The 22,231-nt window shown below is 46.3% G+C and overlaps 1 protein-coding gene across 1 annotated transcript in view; it reads left to right on the top strand.

Annotated features, from left to right (window-relative positions):
* The window catches only part of cntn2 (contactin 2), a 213,594-nt gene that overhangs the window by 126,318 nt on the left and 65,045 nt on the right, over positions 1 to 22,231 (top strand). The window contains exons 7-8 of the mRNA XM_078242070.1: positions 6,579 to 6,588; positions 16,627 to 16,729. Of these exons, the coding sequence (XP_078098196.1) occupies positions 6,579 to 6,588; positions 16,627 to 16,729 (113 nt within the window). The remainder of the gene's footprint in view (positions 1 to 6,578; positions 6,589 to 16,626; positions 16,730 to 22,231) is intronic.

The following is a 22,231-nucleotide window of genomic DNA, read 5'->3' as shown; positions in this document are numbered from 1 at the left end:
CCACAGTTTAAACGTCCAGCAGCTGAATTTCCGATGCTCCAGAACAAAAGCACGTTCCAAAGGCCAAGGAGAAGATTCTTCCACCGTCACACACGACCATTCACGATCATCAATGAGTAGTCTCACAACACCAGGTTAAAGTCCAACAGGTTTATTTGGAATCATGAGCTTTCGGAGCACTGCTCCTTCATCACATAATGTCCTTCACCACCTGATGAAGGAGCAGTGCTCCGAAAACTCGTGATTCCAAATAAACCTGTTGGACTTTAACCTGGTGTTGTGAAACTTCTTACTGTGCCCACCCCAGTCCAACACCGGCATCTCCACATCATAGAACATAGAACATTACAGCGCAGTACAGGCCCTTCGGCCCTCGATGTTGCGCCGACCAGTGAAACCAATCTAAAGCCCCTCTAATCTACACTATTCCAATATCGTCCATATGTTTAACCAATAACCATTTGAATGCTCTTAATGTTGACGAGTCCACTACTGCTGCAGGCAAGGCATTCCACGCCCTTACTACTCTCTGAGTGAAGAACCTACCTCTAACATCTGTCCTATATCTCTCACCCCTCAATTTAAAGCTATGTCCCCTCATGCTAGCCAACACCATCCGAGGAAAATGGCTCTCACTATCCACCCTATCTAATCCTCTGATCATCTTGTATGCCTCTATTAAGTCACCTCTTAACCTTCTTCTCTCTAACGAAAACAACCTCAAGCCCCTCAGCCTTTCCTCATACGATTTTCCCACCATACCAGGCAACATCCTGGTAAATCTCCTCTGCACCCTTTCCAACGCTTCCACATCGTTCCTATAATGCGGCGACCAGAACTGTACGCAATACTCCAAAAACTTCAATAAGTTGAAGTGAGGTCGGAGATGCAGGCCGGAATTCTCCAGCCAACGGGATTTTCTGTTCCCGCGGCAGTGAACGGAGATGTGGCTGAGCGCCAAATTCTCCGTCCCGACTTGCAGCGGTGATGGGACACGAGCAGTTGGAAAATTCCAGCTGCAGAAACATTTAATAAATTCCTGTTTTGTTTTTAAGTTTTAACAGCTGTTAAACACTGGATGCAATAGCCCTGACTTCCACCTTTGAGGGACCGGATTCCGGATCCCATTCCCAGGGTTTACAATTTTAAGCAGGGCATTCAAGGGGTGCAAGCCAGTTTGGGTCATAAGTCTGCACCTTGGATTCCCGACCTGGCAGGCTCCGTTGTTGGGATAGGCAAGTCCGTGTACTCTGCAGCTTTCATGGGATTGGGCCAAGTTTTCAATGAGGCATGGTTCACGGCCCCTCAGTAATGTCACAAGCCAAAATCTTCATGAGACAGTCTTTTAGAATGTAAGGTGAAGGCGTCTTCCCATCCCCTTTCCACGCCAAGGAATGCACACCACCCACTCCATCTTACACCAACCATGGTCCCTCATGACCCACATGCCAAGGATCTGATCCTCCCCACCTTCAAAATAACTCCTTTGTCTCCTCATGCCCCCTCTTGCAAAGTTACGGCACTTCCATATACATTCACCCACTCCACACCGCATAGAATAAATTAATCCTAGAATTTGCCAGTGTGGGGGAAGGCTACTAACTCACAATCAACAAGAGTCAATTGTTTTCACCCAAGACCGTTTGCCAAGGTAAGCAGGACATACGGACATGTGATACAGGAGCAGGGATAGAATACAAGAGCAGGGACGTACTTCTGAGGCTGTACAAGGCTCTGGTCAGACCCCATTTGGAGTATTGTGAGCAGTTTTGGGCCCCAAATCTAAGGAAGGATGTGCTGGCCTTGGAAAGGGTCCAGAGGAGGTTCACAAGAATGACCCCTGGAATGAAGGGCTTGTCGTATGAGGAACGGTTGAGGACTCTGGGTCTGTACTCGTTGGAGTTTAGAAGGATGAGGGGGGATCTTATTGAAACTTACAGGATACTGCAAGGCCTGGATAGAGTGGACGTGGACAGGATGTTTCCACTAGTAGGAACAACTAGAACCAGAGGGCACAACCTCAGGCTAAAGGGATGATCCTTTAAAACAGAGATGAGGAGGAATTTCTTCAGCCAGAGAGTGGTGAATCTGTGGAACTCTTTGCTGCAGAAGGCTGTGGAGGTCAGGTCATTGAGTGTCTTTAAGACAGAGATAGATAGGTGCTTGATTAATAAGGGGATCATAAGGGTTATGGGGAAAAGGCAGGAGAATGGGGATGAGAAAAATATCAGCCATGATTGAATGGCGGGGCAGACTCGATGGGCAGAGTGGCCTAATTCTGCTCCTATGTCTTATGGTCTTATAGCAGAGGCAGGCCATTCGACCCCACTTCCTCTGCCTTCTGAGGCAGAGAGTTCCAAGGTCACACTACCCTCTGAGAGAAAAACAATCTCCCCATCCCAGGACAACTCCTAATTTTAAAAAGGTGTCCCCTAGCTCTGGACTCACTCACAACAGGAAACAACCTTTCCACATCCACCTTGTCAAGGTCGTATACTTCAATCCAGTCGTCCCTCACTCTTCCAAACTCCGGTGGGAACAAGTCCAGGCCTACCCTATCGTCATCAGACAATTCACTCATCCCAGGTATCAATCTACTAAACCTCCTCTGAACCACCTCCAATGCATCTACATCCTTGGAATTTGAGCAGATTGTTATCTTGCTCCTTCGGCCAACAAGTACACACCTTCATAGTGGTCAGAAGGAGTCTATGGCAGTAAGCATAATATGAGGTGTCTGGACAGAGTCCAGACCATTGGGAGAGGGGAGGTGTTGGTCTGTTTGGCTGAATAACTGGCAGGAAGATGTCTCTGCCTCTTTGCTACACCTACACTGACAGCTCCAGGGCAGCGCTGAGAGGTTACAGAACTGTCGGCTGTGCCATTTTCATGAAATGTTTAAACTAAGATTCCATCTGCTCTCTCAGATTGACCTCAGCTATTCTGAACCAGTGTGAAAACAGGAGTGGACAAGTGGGGGAGCTCTCCCCGAAGTCCTGGGCAATATTTACCCCTCAACCTCCCGAAACAGATTACACGGTCGCTATCACATTGCTGTTTGTGGGAGCTGGCTATGCACAAATTGCTGTGTTGCCTTCGATTTGATTTATTATTGTCATACGTATTAACATGCAGTGAAAAGTATTGTTGCTTGTGCGCTATACAGACAAAGCATACCATTCATAGAGAAAGAAATGAGAGAGTGCAGAATGTAGTGTAACAAGGTAAGCAGGAGAACATACGAACATATGATACAGGAGCAGACGCAGGCTATTTGGCCCCACTAGCTAGGGTGTGGAGAAAGATGAACTTAATGCGAGGTAGCTCCATTCAAAAGTCTGATGGCAGCAGGGAAGAAGCTGTTCTTGTGTTCTTGGTATGTGGTCTCAGACTTTTGTATCTTTTTCCCAATGGAAGAAGGTGGAAGAGAGAATGTCCAGGGTGCATGGGGTACTTGATTATGCTGGCTGCTTTTCCGAGGCAGCGGGAAGTGTAGACAGTGTCAATGGATGGGAGACTGGTTTGAGTGATGGACTGGGCTTCGTTCATGACCCTTTGTAGTTTCTTGCGGTCTTGGGCAGAGCAGGAGCCATACCAAGCTGTGATACAACCAGAAAGAAGGCTTTCTATGGTGCATCTGTACAGGTTGGTGAGAGTCATAGCAGACATGCCAAATTTCCTTAGCCTCCTGAGAAAATAGAGATGTTGGTGGGCTTTCTTAACTATAGTGTCGGCGTGGGGGGACCAGGACAGCTTGTTGGCGATCTGAACACCTAAAATATAGAAGGTCTCGACCATTTCAACTTCGATGTAAACAGAGGCATGTTTTCCTACGCTTCCCGATGTCGATGACAATCTCCTTCATTTCGTTGACATTGAGGGAGAGATTATTCACTATAACAGTGACTAAACTTCAAAAAGTATTTAATTGGTGGTGAATTTCTTTGGGGTTTCCTGAGGTTGGGAAAGATGCTATATAAATGAACCAAAGTATTTGTTCATGTATAATGCACTCATTTTTCTTTATACAGAAACTTATATGTATATACTGATGCAGGTTTTGATATATACTATACATTGTGTATGATTCCATCACTTTGTAAAAAAGGATGCAAGCTGCAATTGCGACAAGAATATCAATGTTGAAATTGAAAGGGAGCTGGAATATCATTTTTTTTATCTCTGTAACATCATTCCACTCTGCCATTTGTGGCTGAAATGCTCATCCTTGCCTTTATTACCTCTCAAGTTGACTATTCTAACCCACTCCTAGTGGGCCTCCCACTTTCTACCCTATCTGAGGTCATCCAAAATTTTGTGGTCCAAGTCCGAGCATGCACCAACTCTCGCCTACCAGCACCTCTGCGATTGCTGACATACAGCGGCCCCCAGTTAAACAATACTTCAGTTTTAGAATTCTCCTGCTTGTTTTCAGATCCCTCCGTGACCTTGCCCTCTCCCTATCTCTATAATCTACTCCAGCCCCACACCCCTCCGAGATATCAGTACCGGACTGATTCCCGGGATGGCGGGACTGACATGTGAGGAGAGATTGAGTCGCATTAGCCTTGTATTCGCTGGAGTCCGGAAGAATGAAGGGGCGGGGGGGTGATCTCATGGAAACCTATGAAGTTCTAACAGGAGTAGACAGAGCAGATGCAGGAAGGATGTTCCCGATGGTGGGGGAGTCCAGAACCAAGGGTCATAGTCTGAGGGATAAACCTTTTAGGAATGTGATAAGGAGCTATTTCTTCATCCAGAGAGTGGTAAACCTGTGAAATTCGCTACCACAGAAAGCAGTTGAAGCTAAAACGTTGCATGTTTTCAAGGAGTTAGATAAAGCTTTTGGGGCAATGGGGATTAAAGGATATGGGGAAAGCTATTGAGTTGGATGATCAGCCATGATCATAATTAATGGCGAAGCAGGCTTGAAGGGCTGATGGTCCCAGTTTTCCTAGTTTCTACGTTTATTTAATCCCAAACTCTTGGATATCCCTGATTTTAATCCCTCCATCATTAGTGACCATTCCTACATTCTAGAATACCCTCACATCCTCTCCACTTTCCCCTTAATATACTCCTTGACTAAGCATTTGGTCGTCTGCTGGAATATTGCCTTATGTGGTTCAGTATCAGGTTTTGTTTTTGATGCCCCTGTTCCGTACCTTGGGAGCATTTATGGGGTTGTATTTTACATGCTCCCTCCGGGTTTTTGGTGGCGGGGTACATAACATTGGTTGGCTCCCCAGCCCCCCCACCTTCCTATCTACCCCTGACCTCATCCCCATAACATGATTTTAAAAAAAGATTTTAAAAGGGGAAGGAGGTGGGTACTAACCTCAGGGGGATTGTCCACCAGGGACAGCCCCCTCCTAAGGCATTAAACCCACTTCCTTCCCCACCCATCAGCTCACCAAAACCCACCCCACTGCCTGAGATGGGCAAACCCCCCCTCACCCAATAACCCGATCTTATCTCACTCCGGGATCCATTCTTTTTGGGACTAGTTGCAGTTCCGGAAGTGACCACTCTTGGCGCTGCTGGGGCCGCTAAAGATGCCTGATCTGGGGGTGAGCCAGCAGTTTCTGAGGGCGGGGCTTCTTCCCAAGTGAGGAGCAAAATTTAGCCAGCCAGTTTAGCCCATCCACAGCACACGGGCTGTATGTTGGGCTGGCACAGAGCCAGCCAGCTTCAAGCTGAATTTTCTTCTCAACTGGGGGGTGGGTGAGGGGGAGGCACAAAGGGTCAGATGTGAGCCTTCCCATGCTATGCAGCCCATTATGTTAAAGAGGCCATTCAGTCCATTGAGTCTGCATCAACTCTCCAACAGAGCATCCCACCCAGGCCCTATCCCGGTAGACCCACACATTTATCATGGCTAATCCATCTGACCTACAAATCTTGGGATACTACGGGGCAATTTAGCATGGCCGATCAACCTAACCTGCATACCTTTGGAGGGTGGGAGGAAACAGAAGCGCCCGGATGAAACCCACGCAGACACGGGGAGAATGTGCAAACTCCACACAGAGAGTGACCCGAGGCCGGAATTGAAGCTGGGTCCCTGGCGCTGTGAGGCAGCAGTGCTAACCACTGTGCCACCGTGCCGCTCTGTATGTCATCGTTGATGATGTTCTTGGCCAAAGATATTCCATACAGATCATGGAAGGAACACGGCGGCACAGTGGTTAGCACTGCTGCCTCATAGCACCAGGGACCTGGGTTCAATTCCCAACTTGGGTCACTGTCTGTGTGTAGTCTGCATGTTCCCCCCGTATCTGCGTGGGTTTTCCTTTGGGTGCTCCGGTTTCCTCCCACAGTCCGAAAGACGTACATCGGCCCTGCTAAATTCTCCCTCACTGTACCTGAATAGGCGCCGGAGTGTGGCGACTTCAGGATTTTAGCAGTAACGTCATTGCAGTGTTAATGTAAGCCCGAAGAGAAAACGCTGGAAAATCTCAGCAGGTCTGGCAGCATCTGTAAGGAGAGAAAAGAGCTGGCGTTTCGAGTCCAGATGACCCTTTAATGTAAGCCTACTTGTGATTCTAATAAATAAACTTCAACTGGAAAATAATCAGCTGAAAGCAAGTAGCAAAGTCTCCGGCATGTCTACGGACGTCAGAGATGCTGCCCAATTAAGCAGATGGAACGTAAATTCTCGAAATGGAGACGGACATCAAAAGGGAGCCAGATGCACAAATATTACACTCCATCTGTTGCTGTTTTTTCTTGGGCCATTTCAATCTTGAACTCATAGATCGCGACGTACAATAAGCATTTCAAAATGTACGCGAATAGTGTAAGTTATTAAACCAGTGGGGGTTTAAGACTAGCAGTAAAATGTCCAGTAAATCCTGACCTCTGTTAATTATCAGCGCCCCGCGTTGCTCTACACGGGTCGGGACAGGAGGTTACTCAGCAGAAAATCCTTCACAACCTGTTCATAAACAGGAGTTCGTCAATGCCCAGCGACTGTTGCCACGGTTACAACCATGGCGATTTGTTTTCAAGACGGCAGATAGTGATCACGATTTCAATAAGATTAAATTTTAAGTCAAATCTGCTAAGCAGCCAAGTGAAGTTAATTATTCACACATTTTAAAAATAAAATTTTTCGCCAAGGTGTCGTGTGCATCGGATGACATCTGTACTTTTGAAAATGTTTTAATTGATCATTATCTAACTCTCCCAGATCATTAATTCATTCTAATTAAGCAGCAAATCTAAATGTGTGGCGATGTTTGACAAACGGCACATGGCGTTGCAAAATACATACATTTTTGGCAAGTGCAGATTCTGCTGTGTTTTTGGCAGCAACACTGGGGTGGCACAGTGGGTTAGCACTGCCGCCTCACAGCGCCAGGGACCCGGGTTCGATTCCCAACTTGGATCACTGTCTGTGTGGAGTTTGCAAGTTCTCCCCGTGTCTGCGTGGGTTTCCTCCGGGTGCTCCGGTTTCCTCCCACACTCCGAAAGACGTGCTGGTTAGGTGCATTGGCCGTGCTAAATTCTCCCTCAGTGTACCCGAACAGGCGTCAGAGTGTGGCGACTAGGGGATTTTCTCAATAACTTCATTCCAGTGTCAATGTAAACCTACTTGTGACACTAAAAAATAAACTTTAAACATACATTTTACATTGTGAAATACTGTCAATCATTGAACCCTACAGTGCAGAAGGAGGCCATTCAGCCCATCGAGTCTGCACGAACCACAATCCCACCCAGACCCTATCCCCATAACCCCAAGCATTTACCCTAGCTAGTCCCCCTGACACTAAGGGGCAATTTACCATGGCCAATCCATCTAACCAGCACATCTTTGGAGTGTGGGAGGAAACCGGAGCACCCGGAGGAAACCCACGCGAACACGGGGAGAACGTGCAAACTCCACACAGACAGTGACCCAAGCCGGGAATTGAACCCGGATCCCTGGCGCTGCGAGGCAGCAGTGCTAACCACTGTGCCACCGTGCCACCCTAACCAGACACTGCCGCCACGCTGTCATGAAACGTGGCAACTCCCCATCGAGGAATTGAACTCCAGTCTCCCGTGTGACAGACGGGGATGCTAACCTCGACACTAATGAGGAAGTCAAGCTGTCAATTCTGTGAAAATCAGAGAACTAAGGGGTGCAATGTTTTTCCATTGGAGTGTAGCTCCGCACTAGGGAGCACCAGGTCACAGAGTTACCCCCATTTATCAATATGCGAGGACCACGTGCTATTTTAAATTAATTAATGTTATATCGGTGCACAGATCGTGTTATGAACAAAGACATGGATAAATATGAAGCGCTTGTTCAATGAACTGTCGTTTCATAGTGAGATTCATAGAATCTAGAAGACGGAGTAGGCCACTCGGCCCTTCAAGCCTGCGCCGCCATTCGTTTTGATCATGGCTGATCATCAAATTCGATATCCCGATCCCGCCTCCCTCTCTTGATCCCTTTGGCCCCAAGAGCTATATCTAATTTCTTCTTGAAATCAGCTTTGAATTAAGTATAGAACTTGATGGGGTCAACTCCAACAATATTCAAGAAGCTCAAAATCATCCAAAGCAGAGCAGCTGCCTTGACTAACAGCGCAACCACATCCATTCCTTCCATGTCACCATAGCTACAACAGTCGGCATCTGTAAGGTGCCACGTAGCATGTCTCCAGGCTTCGGGCCCCACCTCCCAAATCTGCGACCTTCATCGCCAAGATGGACAAGGGCAGTCACCACCACCACTTGCAAGCACCCTCCAAGTCAGAACTTGTCCGCACTTGGAAATATATCGGCCATTCCTTCATCCTGGGATTCCCTAAAGAACAGCATTGTGGGAGTAACGTCACCACATGGACAGCAGCAGTTCAAGAAGCTGGTCCGTGACCACCTTTCCCAGGGCAACTAGGAATGGGTAATAAATGCTGGCTTTCATTCTCCCCGTGTCTGCATGGGTCTCCTCCGGGTGCCCCGGTTTCCTCCCACAGTTCAAAGATGTGCAGGTTAGGTAGATTGGCCATGCTAAATTGCCCCTTAGTGTCCCAAGATGCGCAGATTAGATGGATTGGCCATGCTAAATTGCCCCTTAGCATCCCAAGATGTGCAGATTCGATGGATTGGCCATGCTAAATTGCCCCTTAGTGTCCCAAGATGCGCAGATTAGATGGATTGGCCATGCTAAATTGCCCCTTAGTGTCCCAAGATGCGCAGATTAGATGGATTGGCCATGCTAAATTGCCCCTTAGTGTCCCAAGATGCGCAGATTAGATGAATTGGCCATGCTAAATTGCCCCTTAGCATCCCAAGATGTGCAGATTAGATGGATTGGCCATGCTAAATTGCCCCTTAGTGTCCCAAGATGGGCAGATTAGATGAATTGGCCATGCTAAATTGCCCCTTAGCATCCCAAGATGTGCAGATTAGATGGATTGGCCAAGGTAAATAAGCAGGGTTACGGGGTTAGGGTGGAGAGGCAGGCCTGGGTGCGATGCTGTTGCGGAGGAGAGTCAGTGCAGACTCGATGGGCCAAATAGCCTGTAGGCTTTCTATAGTACTAGTATAGTAACACTCAGATCCCATCAAATAATTTGAAAGAAAATTGAAGTTTATGGCACAGACGCAGGGCAGTCAGCTCATCAAGCCTGTGCTGGATTTCTGGCTGGATTAACTCAAACTGATCCCAGTGCATCAAACTCTACCCGGAGCCCTGAATCCCCCTCTGCATCAAATTTATCCAAATTTCTCTTCAAGTATGCAATGCTTCAACCATGCCCCGTGGCAACATATTTCACGCTCGAACAGGCCTCTGTTAGCTTAGCAGAAGATGTCCAGTCAGTTTCTAAGATCTGAATAATCCATAAAATCCACTGTCTGTAACTTACCCAGCCTGGCACAAAGCCCTGGGATGTATTTTCAATTATATTTTTAAATCTCTGGTTTGAGTTTGCATTCACATTTAAGGCCAGCCAACACCTCAGAGTTCGTTCAACTGCAGTGACTGCCTTCACAATCCATAAGAAATAATGGCACCATTTTTTTTGAGATTCTATCATGGAACCATGGAAAGGTTGAGGCCGTTCAGCCCATCATGTCTGCGCTGGTCAAAAGAGAGAGAGAAAAAGAAGTTAGCCACTCGCTCGAATCCCATTTTCCAGCACCCTGGTCTTGCGGGTAACACCACGTCAGGCGCAGATCCAGGTACCTTCCAAATGAAGGGGTTATAGAGAAGGTGAATAACCAAGATCTTTTCCCCAAGGTAGGGGAGTCCAAAACTAGAGGGCATTGGTAGAAGGTGAGAGGGGAAAGATTTAAAAGGGACCCGAGGGGCAACTTTTTCACACAGAGGGTGGTGCGTGTATGGAATGAACTGCCAGAGGAGGTGGTAGACGCGGGTACAATTACAACTTTTAAAAGACATTTGGACAGATACATGGATGGGAAAGGTTTAGACGGAAATGGGCCAAACGCAGGCAAATGGGACTAATTCAGTTTAGGAAACCAGGTCAGTATGGGCAAGTTGGGCTGAAGGGCCTATTTCCGTGCTGTATAACTCTATGACTCAATGGGTTGAGTGTTTCAGCTTCAATCCCCAACTTAGGCAGTGAATTCCAAATGCCCACCACCCTCTGGGTGAAAAAAATCCTTCCTCATAACCCCTCTAATCTCTACCAATTACCTCAACTCTACACCGCCGGGTAATTGACCCCTTAGCTCAGGTAAACAAGTCTTTCCTGTCTACTCTATCTAGGCCCCTCATCCTGTCCACCTCAATTAGATCACCCCTCAGCCTCCTCGGGAAAGTGAGTTGCCCCACGGGTCCCTTTTAAACCTTTCCCCTCTCACCTTCTACCTACGCCCTCTAGTTTTGGACTCCCCTACCTTGGGGAAAAGACCTTGGTTATTCACCTTCTCTATAACCCCTTCATTTGGAAGGTACCTGGATCTGCGCCTGACGTGGTGTTACCCGCAAGACCAGGGTGCTGGAAAATGGGATTAGAGCGAGTGGCTAACTTCTTTTTCTCTCTCTCTTTCGACCAGCGCAGACATGATGGGCTGAATGGCCTCCACCTTTCTATGGTTCCATGATAGAACCTCAAAGTCCTAAGGGAAACAACCCTAGCCTATCTGATCTACCCTCCTGGCTGCAATTTCCAAGCCCTGGCAACATTTTTGTGAATCTCCTCGGTCTCCAGAACATTAAAGATCAATCGCTAAGACAACCACTGCATCGTCATTGACATGACATCATGCTGGTGTTCTATCAACATACTCTTTTGCACTCTGGTCCTCTTCAAAACAGTGCCCTGGGATCTTTCACGCCCCCCCAAACAGGCGCTTAGGGCCTCTGTTTAAAGTCTCACCCAGAAGACGGCACGTCTGACAGTGCAGCACTCCCTCGGCACTGCAACTGGAGTGTCAACCTCGACTTTGTGTGCTTCAAGTCCTGGAGCGAGACCTTAACCTCGTTAAACTCAAGTAGCACTAATCGATGTCTTCCACCCTAATAATTAAGAAATAAAATGTGTTCTGCCTTCCGAATTGGGATTATCCCCTGTGCACTGTGTCACTTCACACTGAGCTGGTTATAACCCAGTAAGCAGGAATGTAATGAAAATCAATTGAATTCTTTAAGTCTTGCTGAGCCGCTTTGCAATGGCAATCAAAATAAATCTGCTTAATAATACATTAATTTCAACCGTTCTTGCTCTTAATCATTAATAATAAATTTAAATCACCTACTCCTGGAATGGATATGTTTTTTCCTCAGAAATTGTTACCCAAATTAGTTTTTTATTGTTAATCGAGTGTTCACTGTAGGGAGATTGAGATAAGAGAAATTGCCAATCAAGTAATGATGTATCTTCTTGGATCTCCTTGTTCACCTGCAATGTCATTTCTTCTCACTCTCCTCTAAAATTGACATTACTACCAACAGCTCTGCTACAAGCTGAGAGTAAGAAGTTTAACAACACCAGGTTAAAGCCCAACAGGTTTATTTGGTAGCAAATGCCACTAGCTTTCGGGAACAGGCTGTCCCTTCGTCAGGTGGAGCGGAGGAATGCTCACAAACGGGGCATACAGAGACACAAACTCAATTCACAGAATAACGATTGGAATGCAGTCTTTACAGATAATCAAGTCTTAAAGGTACAAACGATGTGAATGGAGGGGGCATTAAGCACAGGTTAAAGAGATGTGTATTGTCTCCGTGTGGACATTCGTCCGCTCCACCTGACGAAGGGACGGCCTGTTCCCGAAAGCTAGTGGCATTTGCTACCAAATAAACCTGTTGGGCTTTAACCTGGTGGTGTTGTCAAACTTCTTACTGTGTTTACCCCAGTCCAACGCCGGCATCTCCACAAGCTGAGAGTAGCATGAAACTCCATGGAGCTAAACGTCAGGTGGTAAAAGTACTGAGGTCGTAAGACCATAAGGTATAGGAGCAAAATTGGATGGCACGGTGGCACAGTGGTTAGCACTGCTACCTCACAGCACCAGTGACCCGGGTTCGATTCCCAGCTTGGGTCGCTGCCTGTGCAGAGTTTGCACGTTCTCCCCGTATCTGCGTGGGTTTCCTCCGGGTGCTCCCTTTTCCTCCCACAGTCCAAAGATGTGTGGGTTAAGTGGATTGGACATGCTAAATTGACCATTAGTGCCAGCGGGATTAGGAGATTGCCGGGATAGGGCCCTGGTGAGATTTTTGTCAGTGCAGACTTGATGGGCTGAATGGCCTAATTTCATAAAATCCCTAGTGCAGATGGAGGCCATTTGGCCCATCGAATGTGTTTTGCCATTTGATCATGGTTGATACTTTTCTCAACTCCATTCTCCCGCCCTTTTCTCCGTAACTTTTGCCCCCCCCCCCCTTTACCAATCAAGAACCTATCTATCTCGGCCTTAAATACACTCAATGACTTGGCCTCCACAGCCCTTGTGGCAATAAATTCCACAGATACACCCTTTGGATGAAGAAATTACTCCTCATCTCGGTTCTTGAGGGTCGTCCCTTTACTTTGAGGCTGGGCCCGCAGTTCCTAATCTCTCCTACTAATGATGCCCATCTACAACTCAAAACCCGATTCCTGCTCTGCCCTCAGCTATTCTCCACTCAGTAGACTGAAGGTAGGATGTTCCAATGGGAGGCAGTGTCCCTTGGTTATGGCAGGGGAAATAGGCCCCTGATATAAAGTCCATCTGGATGGTCTCAAGCTTGCTACATGTGGAGGTACATGGAAGTGGACCACCTCATTCTGAAGGGCAAATAGGGTCAGCCATTAAACACGGGCCTTACTAGCACCTCCCACATCTTAAGAATGAGTGAGTATCGAATAAATATTCGTGTCCTGCAATAAAATTAGTTCCAATTCAGCACTATTTTACATTAAGTTGTCAGTCTTCCTCAACGTTAACTAGTGTGGGAGTCGAAAGCAACACACCATTGGGTTTTAACCTGAGGCACAATGTTGGAAGACATAAAGGAGGGACTCTTCAATTAACTGCCCTCCAGATGATCCATGATTGCTTGTTGCGAATGCTGGTTTCTAATATACAAAGTGTTCCCTTCCAAACTCTAATAGATCGCACCTCAAGTACCAAAATATCCATTAAATAGCTCGTGTAAAGAAGAAAGCTTAAAGGTTACAATAAAGACTCAACTGGGCTATTGGCTTTTTGTGTGCCAATGATGCTTTTGTTGGCAAAATTAAGTCATTCCCATCCAGTGTAGAGATTAATAAACCCTTTACCGAGAATCAAAGAATGGTACAGCATCCAGAGGAGGCAGAGGCCTTGTGATGTTGTCTCTAAACCAGCAATTCAGAGATCCAGGGTTATCCAGGGAACCTAGATTCAAGTCTCACCATGGCCAATTGGTGACATTTGAATTCAATAAAAATATGGATTTAAAAGTCTAATGGTGACTGTTTTTTTTGTCGAATGTTGACCACAGACACAGTGGTCGGATGGCACAGTGGTTAGCACTGCTGCCTCACAGTGCCAGGTTCGATTCTGGTCTTGGGTGACTGTGTGGAGTTTGCATGTTCTCCCCATGTCTGCGTGGGATTCCTCCAGGTGCTTCGGTTTCCTCCCACAGCCCAAAAATGTGCAGGTTAGGTGGAGTTAAATTGTTAAATTGTCCCTTAGTGTCCAATGATGGGTAGGTTAGGTGGATTAGCTATGGCAATTGTGTGGGATTACAGATTGAGGGTGGGGGATAGGGCCTGGATAAGATATTCTGTCAGCGAGTCGGTACAGACTCGATGGGCCGAATTGTCTCCTTCTGCACTGTAGGGATTCTATGGTTCCATGAATGTCCTTTAGGGAAGGAAATCTGCCATCTTTACCTGGTCTGCCCTACATGTAACTCCAGACCAACAGCAATGTAATTGAATCTTAACTACCCCTCAATTAAGGATGGGCAACATAGGCTGGCCTAACTGGTGATCCCACATCCCCTAAAAAATCATTTAAAAAATAATATTTTTGAAGGAGCTATCCAGTTAGTCCACTCTCTCATCCAAAATGAAGCCAGAATGTGCAAATTGAATAATGCGGCACTCGCCAGTACAGCCACTTCTACTGAAAGACTAAAGGCCTTCACCAGTTGATGGTAGGATTGATCTATGCTATAATGTCCTCCAGCTACCCATTATCTGAGGTTTCCCATTGTGAATTTCCAAATGGCAAGTAGCACTCCAGCTCCTTGGAGCAGTGAGGAAGGGATATGTTGACAGAAGGAAGTGGAGGCTGGAGGGGGGAGGAGTAGAAAGAAGATGAAAAGGGAAAACATGAAGAGTTAATCCTCATGTAATAACAATTCAAATTCATATATTTAACAGAATAAAATGTGTCCAGGCGTTTCACAGGCCTGTTACCAGTCCAATGATTATACCATGTAAAAGGTTATTAGGACAGGTAAGCAAAAGATTGGTCATAAAAGGTCTTTTTTTTTTCAGGGCAACTTAAGCAATAAAATCTCTGCAGTGCAGAAGGAGTCCATTCGGCCCATCGAGCCTGCACCAACAATGATCCCATCCTGTAACCCCATACATTTACTCTGCTAATCCCCCTGACACGAAGGGGCAATTTAGCATGGCCAATCCACCTGACCCTCACTTCTTTGGACTGTGGGAGGAAACCAGATCACCCAGAGGAAACCCACACAGACACGGGGAGAATGTGAAAACTCCACACAGATAGCGATCCAAACCAGGAATTGAACCCAGGTCCCTGACGCTGTGAGGCAGCAGTGCTAACCACTGTGCTACCGTGCCATCCCTAAATGAGGAGAATGGAGAAGTTAACATTTTAAAATTTATTTATTAGTGCCACAAGTAAGCTTGCATTAGCACTACAATGAAGTTACTGTGAAAATCCCTAGTCGCCACACTCCGGCGCCTGTTCGGGTACACTGAGGGAGAATTTAGCATGGCCAATGCACCTTACCAGCACGTCTTTGGAACTGTGGGGGGGAACCGGAGCACCTGAAGGAAACCCACATCGACATGGGGAAAACTCCACACAGACAGTGACCCAAGCCGGGAATCGAACCCAGATGTGGATGGGAATTTCAAATCATGGGGTCTCGGTCAGCTAAAAGCCAGGACTCAGATTTAACAGGATTGCTCCAGGAATGAGGGGTTTTATGGATTGATGAAGTTGGGGCCATTCTCTTTGGAGAAGGGAAGGTAGAGAGGAGATTGGATAGAGAGAGGTATTCAATATCATTTGGGCACCGGGATCTTGAGTTCATGTCACACTACATGTAACTCCCACCACTTGGCCTGGGCTTGCAAAATCCTACTAACTGTCTGGACTTGAGACAATTCTCACCTCTCGAACCTGTGATTATCCTTCTCTCCATGTGCCCTGTCTGTACCTGTAAAGACTCGCATTCCAACCATTATCTTGCAATTGTGTCTTTATCTATATATGTCGTGTTTGTGAAACCTACCTGTCCACTCACCTGATGAAGGAAGCAGCGCTCCGAAAGCTCGTGATTCCAAATAAACCCTTAGGACTTTAACCTGGTGTTGTGAGACTTCTTACTGAGCCCACCCCAGCCCAACGCCGGCATCTCCACATCATGAGGGCACTGGACAGTGTCAATGTTGAGAGAAACCATTCCCACCAGTAGAAGGGTCAGGAGCCAGAGAACACCACTGTTTGGCAAAAGAAGCAATGATGACATGGGGAAAACTATATTAAGCAACAAGTAAACACATTGTCTGAGTGTGTGGTGGAATGGAAGAAACTTCAAATGGTAACAGGGAAAAGGTAGGAAAGTGGGTGCAGTTCTTACAGAGATCTGGCATGGAGACAACTAATAGAAAGTCCTCCTTCTGTGCTGTGACCATTCCATGAGTCGATCACAGAGATCTGCTCTAATTTGCCACACTACCATTATATCCAGGGATACCAGTTCTCTGAGAAAAGTTTAACTCCAGGAGTTATCAGTTTACTTTTTAAACATTGGAGTTGGATGAAGGGTTGCAATGGTTTTTGTGCATTGGAAGATGATTGAGTGAATTAAAGAGTAACAATATCATGAGAGGCCTTGCTTTGTTCCTCTGATCTCCATTAGCATCTGCAGTCCTTCATCGTAAACTCCTCCCTGATGTGTGTCTTTTTCTTACTCCCCAGGTGACACCAGGACGCATTCTCCGCACATCCGGGTGAAATTTCCCTCTGAAACCTATGCGCTGGCTGGACAGTCACTGAACCTGGAGTGCTTTGCCTTTGGAAAGTGAGTGAAGTTACTGTTGTTGTGTGAGGAGTCTCAAAATGAATAGTAGCTTCCAAAAGGGGATTGGGACGTAGGAGATAGGTGCATGAGTAAGTTACTCATCCTCTCAAGCCTGCTCTGACATTCATAAAAGCAAATTTCTGCGGGTGCTGGAATCTGAAACAAAAAATGTTGGAAAACCTCAGCAGGTCTGAGAGTTTCTGTGGAGAACACTCTGCTCTCTCTCCACTGGTGTCGTCAGACCTGCCAAGATTTTCCAGAATTTTCTGTCTTTGTTTCGTTAAAATCATGGCTGATCTTCAACTCAACTCTATGGCTAGAACTTCAACAACATGGCCGTCCCAATTCCAGTGGGGGGGGGCGAGGCTCGCAAAACGGAATTCTCCGTTGGCCTCGGGCGGGATTTTACAAGCCTCGCCCAAGGTAAAATACCGGCCTATTTTCCTGCCCTAGCCCCATAGCCCTTAATTCCATGAGTACACCAAAATCTGTCAGTGTCTCTCTTGAATGCACTCAATGGGCGGGATCTTACGACCTCGCTCATCCCAAAACTGTAATATCTCGCCCGAGGTCTACGGTCCTTTCCATGGTCCGTCCCTCGTCCGCTCCGATTCCCAGGGCAGGCAGGGCGCTAAAATTCCGGTCAAGATCTGAGCATCAACAACCCTCCTGGGGAGAGAATCCCAAGAATTCACACAACTCTTTCAAGTGAAGAAATTTCTCCTCATCTCAGTCCTAAATGGACAGTCTTGTATTGAGACTATGACCTCTCCCAAACAGCATCTTATCTCTCCCAAAAGCTACCACCTATCTGGTGTCTCTGGATCTAAACAAAAGGGTCTCTGGAATTCTCTGAAAGACCTTCTTTTGAAAAACCCGAACGCCCACGAGTCATGTCTTGGACATCACTCGAACGGAAAGTAAGTCTGTTTGAAGACAACCTGTGAATCACGGATATGCAAACCACAAGGGGCGGCACGGTAGCACAGTGGTTAGCACTGCTGCTTCACAGCTCCAGGGTCCCGGGTTCAATTCCCGGCTCGGGTCACTGTCTGTGTGGAGTTTGCACATTCTCCTCGTGTCTGCATGGGTTTCCTCCGGGTGCTCCGGTTTCCTCCCACAGTCCAAAGATGTGCGGGTTAGGTTGATTGGCCAGGTTAAAAATTGCCCCTTAGAGTCCTGAGATGTGTAGGTTAGAGGGATTAGCGGGTAAATATGTGGGGGTAGGGCCTGGGTGGGATTGTGGTCGGTGCAGACTCGATGGGCCGAATGGCCTCCTTCTGCACTGTAGGGATTCTATGATTCTATGATTCTACAAGCTGGAGCTCCAGTGCCATTCTGGATAAGCCAAGACCCCCTCCATTTCCACGAAAATTTAGGCCAATGTTTCGGGTCGATGACCCTTCACCGGAAGCGAAAGATGTTCGAGAATTAGACAATCGAAGCAATAACAGGGCTAAATTTGTCTTGTATCCAAATCCAGGTATGAAATGTGTGGATCATGTTGTGTGGTGCAACAGCGGGGCGCCATTTAAACCCGTCTAGATGCGAGAATCACAGTGATACTATAAGACATTTGAGTTATGAGTGTTGTGATTACTGCAGTTGATGTAATGACAAACACTTAGCAATCTCTTATCTACCTCCAATGCTCTCAAATTATTTTAAATGTTTTAACGCTCGGCTGAAAGAGTGGTGAGGAGAATTTGATATAAGTCTGTGAGTATTTGCTCAATAACAACGCCAACATGAAATTCTATCCCATAATCTCACGGAGGCCAGTCACGTACAATGCTCTGTTCACACAGAAAATTTCGCCTGAGATATTAGTTTTAAAAGTTGTGTTTATATAGCGCCTTTTGCATCCTCAGTGCACACTAAAGCATTTCTCAGCCAATGAAGTATTTCTGAGGTGCCATTGCCGTTATAGAGTCATAGACTCATAGAGCAATATAGCATGGAAACAGGCCCTTTGGCCCAACTGGTCCATGCTAAACATGGAGCCCTCCCAGCTAGCCCCAATTGCCCATATTTGGCCCATATCCCTCTCAACCTTTCCCATCCATGTACTTATCCAAATGCTTTTTAAATGTTGCTATTGAACCTGCCTCGACCACTTTCTCTGGCAGCTCATTCCATTTACACACCACCCTCTTCACTACTGGAGTGAACAGGCCACAGCTATACCCCCACTCCCATGCAAAGGTCACACTGACCAAGAGACAGAGTGAAATAGCAAGCATTCATTTTTTTTAAAAAGAAATGCGGACAATTTAAAAAAAATTAAATTCAAAGACTTAAAAGCCGAAAACAGCTTAAATGTTCCAATGAGTTTATCCACTTCTCACGCGCGTACATGTTTCATTTTAACAATCCCAAAAAGCACTTGACCTCACTCCCTCACTCCCAGGTAGAAGTCACAGTAACCAACACACTGACACCTATTCCATCAGTGACATAGGTCAGTAGGAGCATAGATCAGCTAGATAGCCAACATCTTTTCCCAAAGGTAGAAGGGACTTTAAAACTAGAGGGCGTAGGTTTAAGGTGAGAGATACAAAAGGGTCCAGAGGGACAATGTTTCCACACAGAAGATGGTGAGTGCCTTGATACGAGCTGCCAGAGGCAGTAGCAGAGGTGGGTGCAATTTTGTCTTTTAAAAGGCATTTGTACAGTTACATGGGTAGGATGGGTGCAGAGGGATATGGGGCCAAATGCAGGCAATTGGGACGAGCTTAGAGGTAGGGCCTGGGTGGGACTGTGGTCGGTGCAGACTCGATGGGCCGAATGGCCTCTTTCTGTACTGTAGGGTTTCTATGATTCTTAGTGGTTAAAAAAAAGGGCGGCATGGATATGTTGGGCCGAAGGGCCAGTTTCCATGCTGTAAACCTCTATAACTATGACCTTTTCTTGGTGATTCTACTTCCAATTCCATGTTCTGTTTAGAGTTTGAATCATCCTTTTCCCTTGTGAAGTGTAACAGATGAAAGAATAAAAACATGTTTATTTCAATCAGTAAAGTAACTTAACGGAGTAGCGTTGTCATGGCAAAATCAGCGATGTGATATGAATGCTGACTTGATGAGATAGCGTTGAGGTACATACTTTGGTGCAGGGTAGAGGAAGCTTTAATATTCATCCAGCTCATGTTTTGCCTGCTTTGGGAGAGATTGACATTCAACGCAGTTAGTGGAAGAATATTCTGTTCCTTGCTGATAAAAACACGAAATCTTCCTCGGATCACCCCACGTCTTTATTATTCTTCCTCTCCCTACTTCTGATATAATTTCATTCATCGAATGCCAGCCAGCTGTGAAATGGCATTAGGCGTACTAAGAACATCATGCTGGAATCTAGATATAAGGTTTAGATACCCTGGGGGGAATACTGTCTTAACGTGGTAATTCCAGCATCTAATACAAACCGTGGGTAAGCTTATATTAACTTTACGGGGCGTCTTAGCTGGAGCACACTGTTGCCACGGTGATGATTGTTTGATGTTTTTTTTGGAAAAGCTATTGTAAGAAATAAAAGCTGTTTGTTTATGGCCAGTGATAGGTTCTGAGGAGATGCACTAGTTAATGTGTCCCAATAAAATGTCCCGGCGTGCTACTTTTAATGTAATCGTTGTCCATTTAAAATAATCAAGTTAATGGGTTGGGTGACAAAGCATACAAAGGATTTTTTAATGGAATACAGTTAATGGAATACATAAAATAGTGCACTTCTAGAGGCAATTAAAGTCCTGACGGACTGTAACCAGGGATCCGTACTGTTTAGTTCAGAAAATAAGTCTATAAAAAGCTGTGGTTTTGAGCAGACAAATCTCAGCTGTGACTGTGTGGGTAATACGCTTGTCTCCGAGTCCGCTGATTGTGAGTTCAATTCCTCCTCCAGAGAATCTGAACATAAAATTCAGATTGGCATCCTCCAGCGCCGCACTGAGGGTGTGCTGCCCTGTTGGAAGTGTTGCCTTTCAGAATTGACATTAAACTGAGGCCCCATCCGGATAATCTAATCAATGCCCGGGCCCCATGGGGTGCCACGATGGCACAGTGGTTGGCACTGCTGCCTCACAGCGTCGGGTTCGATTCCCGGCCTCGGCTCACTGTCTGTGTAGAGTTTGCACGTTCTCCTCGTGTCTGCGTGGGGTTGCTCCGGCTGCTCTGGTTTCCTCCCACAGTCCAAAGGACGTGCTGGTTAGGCGCACTGTCTATGCTAAATTCTCCCTCAGTGTACCCGAACAGGTGCTGGAGTGTGGCAACGGGGGGATTTTCGCAGTAACTTCATTGCAGTGTTAATGTAAGCCTGCTTGTGGCACTAATAAATGAACTTTAAAAACTTTATCTTAAAGAAGACACAGGATACATCTCCCTTGTGTTCTGAGCAAGTTACTGGGGTGGCATTGTGGCGCAGTGGTTAGCACTGCTGCCTCACAGCGCTAGGAACCCGGGTTCGATTCCCGACTTGGGTCATTGTCTGTGTGGAGTTTGCACATTCTCCCCGTGTCTGTGTGGGTTTCCTCCGGGTGCTCCTGTTTCCTCCCGCTGTCTGAAAGACGTACTGGTTAGGTGCATGGACCCGAACAGGTGTCGGAGTGTGGTGACTCGGGGAATTTCACCGTAACTTCATTGCTGTGTTAATGTAAGCCTTACTTGTGATTAATAAATTAACTTTAAGTATTGGTCCCTCGATCAACATCATTGAAATCTGGTCAATTGTGGGATCTTGCTGTGCGTGTTTCCTATATTAGCGATGACTACACTTTGTAAAGTACCTCATTGGCTGTAAAGCATTTTGCAATGCCCTGAGGCTGTGACAGGCACTATAGAAATGCACATCCTTTGGATGCAGTGATATGAAACAGTCAATGTCACTTACCCAGGCTGTGATAAGATTGGTCTAACAATTGATGAGTAACAGAGGGGCAGATTTCCTCACTTATTTCCTTTGTAAATGCAAATGCCTATGAAGGTGTAAAGGTTTGAATTTGCTGTTTGGCTCCCCTTAAAATATACCCCATTTATTATGGGCACAGTCTGATTATCCCCCAAGTACAGGTCGCAGGTCAGATCTGGTCAGGTTTCATTTGATTTGATTTATTATTGCCTCATGTATTAGTATACAATGAAAAGTATTATTTCTTGCGCGCTATACAGATAAAACATACTGTTCATAGAGAAGGAAAGGAGAGAGTGCAGAATGTAGTCATAGCTAGGGTGTAGTGAAAGATCAACTTAATGCAAGGTAAGACCATTCAAAAGCCTGATGGCAGCAGGGAAGAAGCTGTTCTTGAGTCGGTTGGTACGTGATCTCAGATTTTTGTATCTTTTTCCCGACGGAAGAAGGTGGAAGAGAGAATGTCCGGGGTGCGTGGGGTCCTTAATTATGCTGGCTGTTTTGCCGAGGCAGCAGGAAGTGTAGACAGAGTCAATGGATGGGAGGCTGGTTTGCGTGATGGATTGGGCTACATTCACAACCTTTTGTAGTTTCTTGCGGTCT

This window comes from Mustelus asterias, chromosome 25 (genome assembly GCF_964213995.1).
Source record: "Mustelus asterias chromosome 25, sMusAst1.hap1.1, whole genome shotgun sequence".
In the NCBI taxonomy this organism is placed as follows: domain Eukaryota; kingdom Metazoa; phylum Chordata; class Chondrichthyes; order Carcharhiniformes; family Triakidae; genus Mustelus; species Mustelus asterias.
Note: the sequence above shows the minus strand (reverse complement) of the source record. Positions and strands in the feature narration are given on the sequence as shown.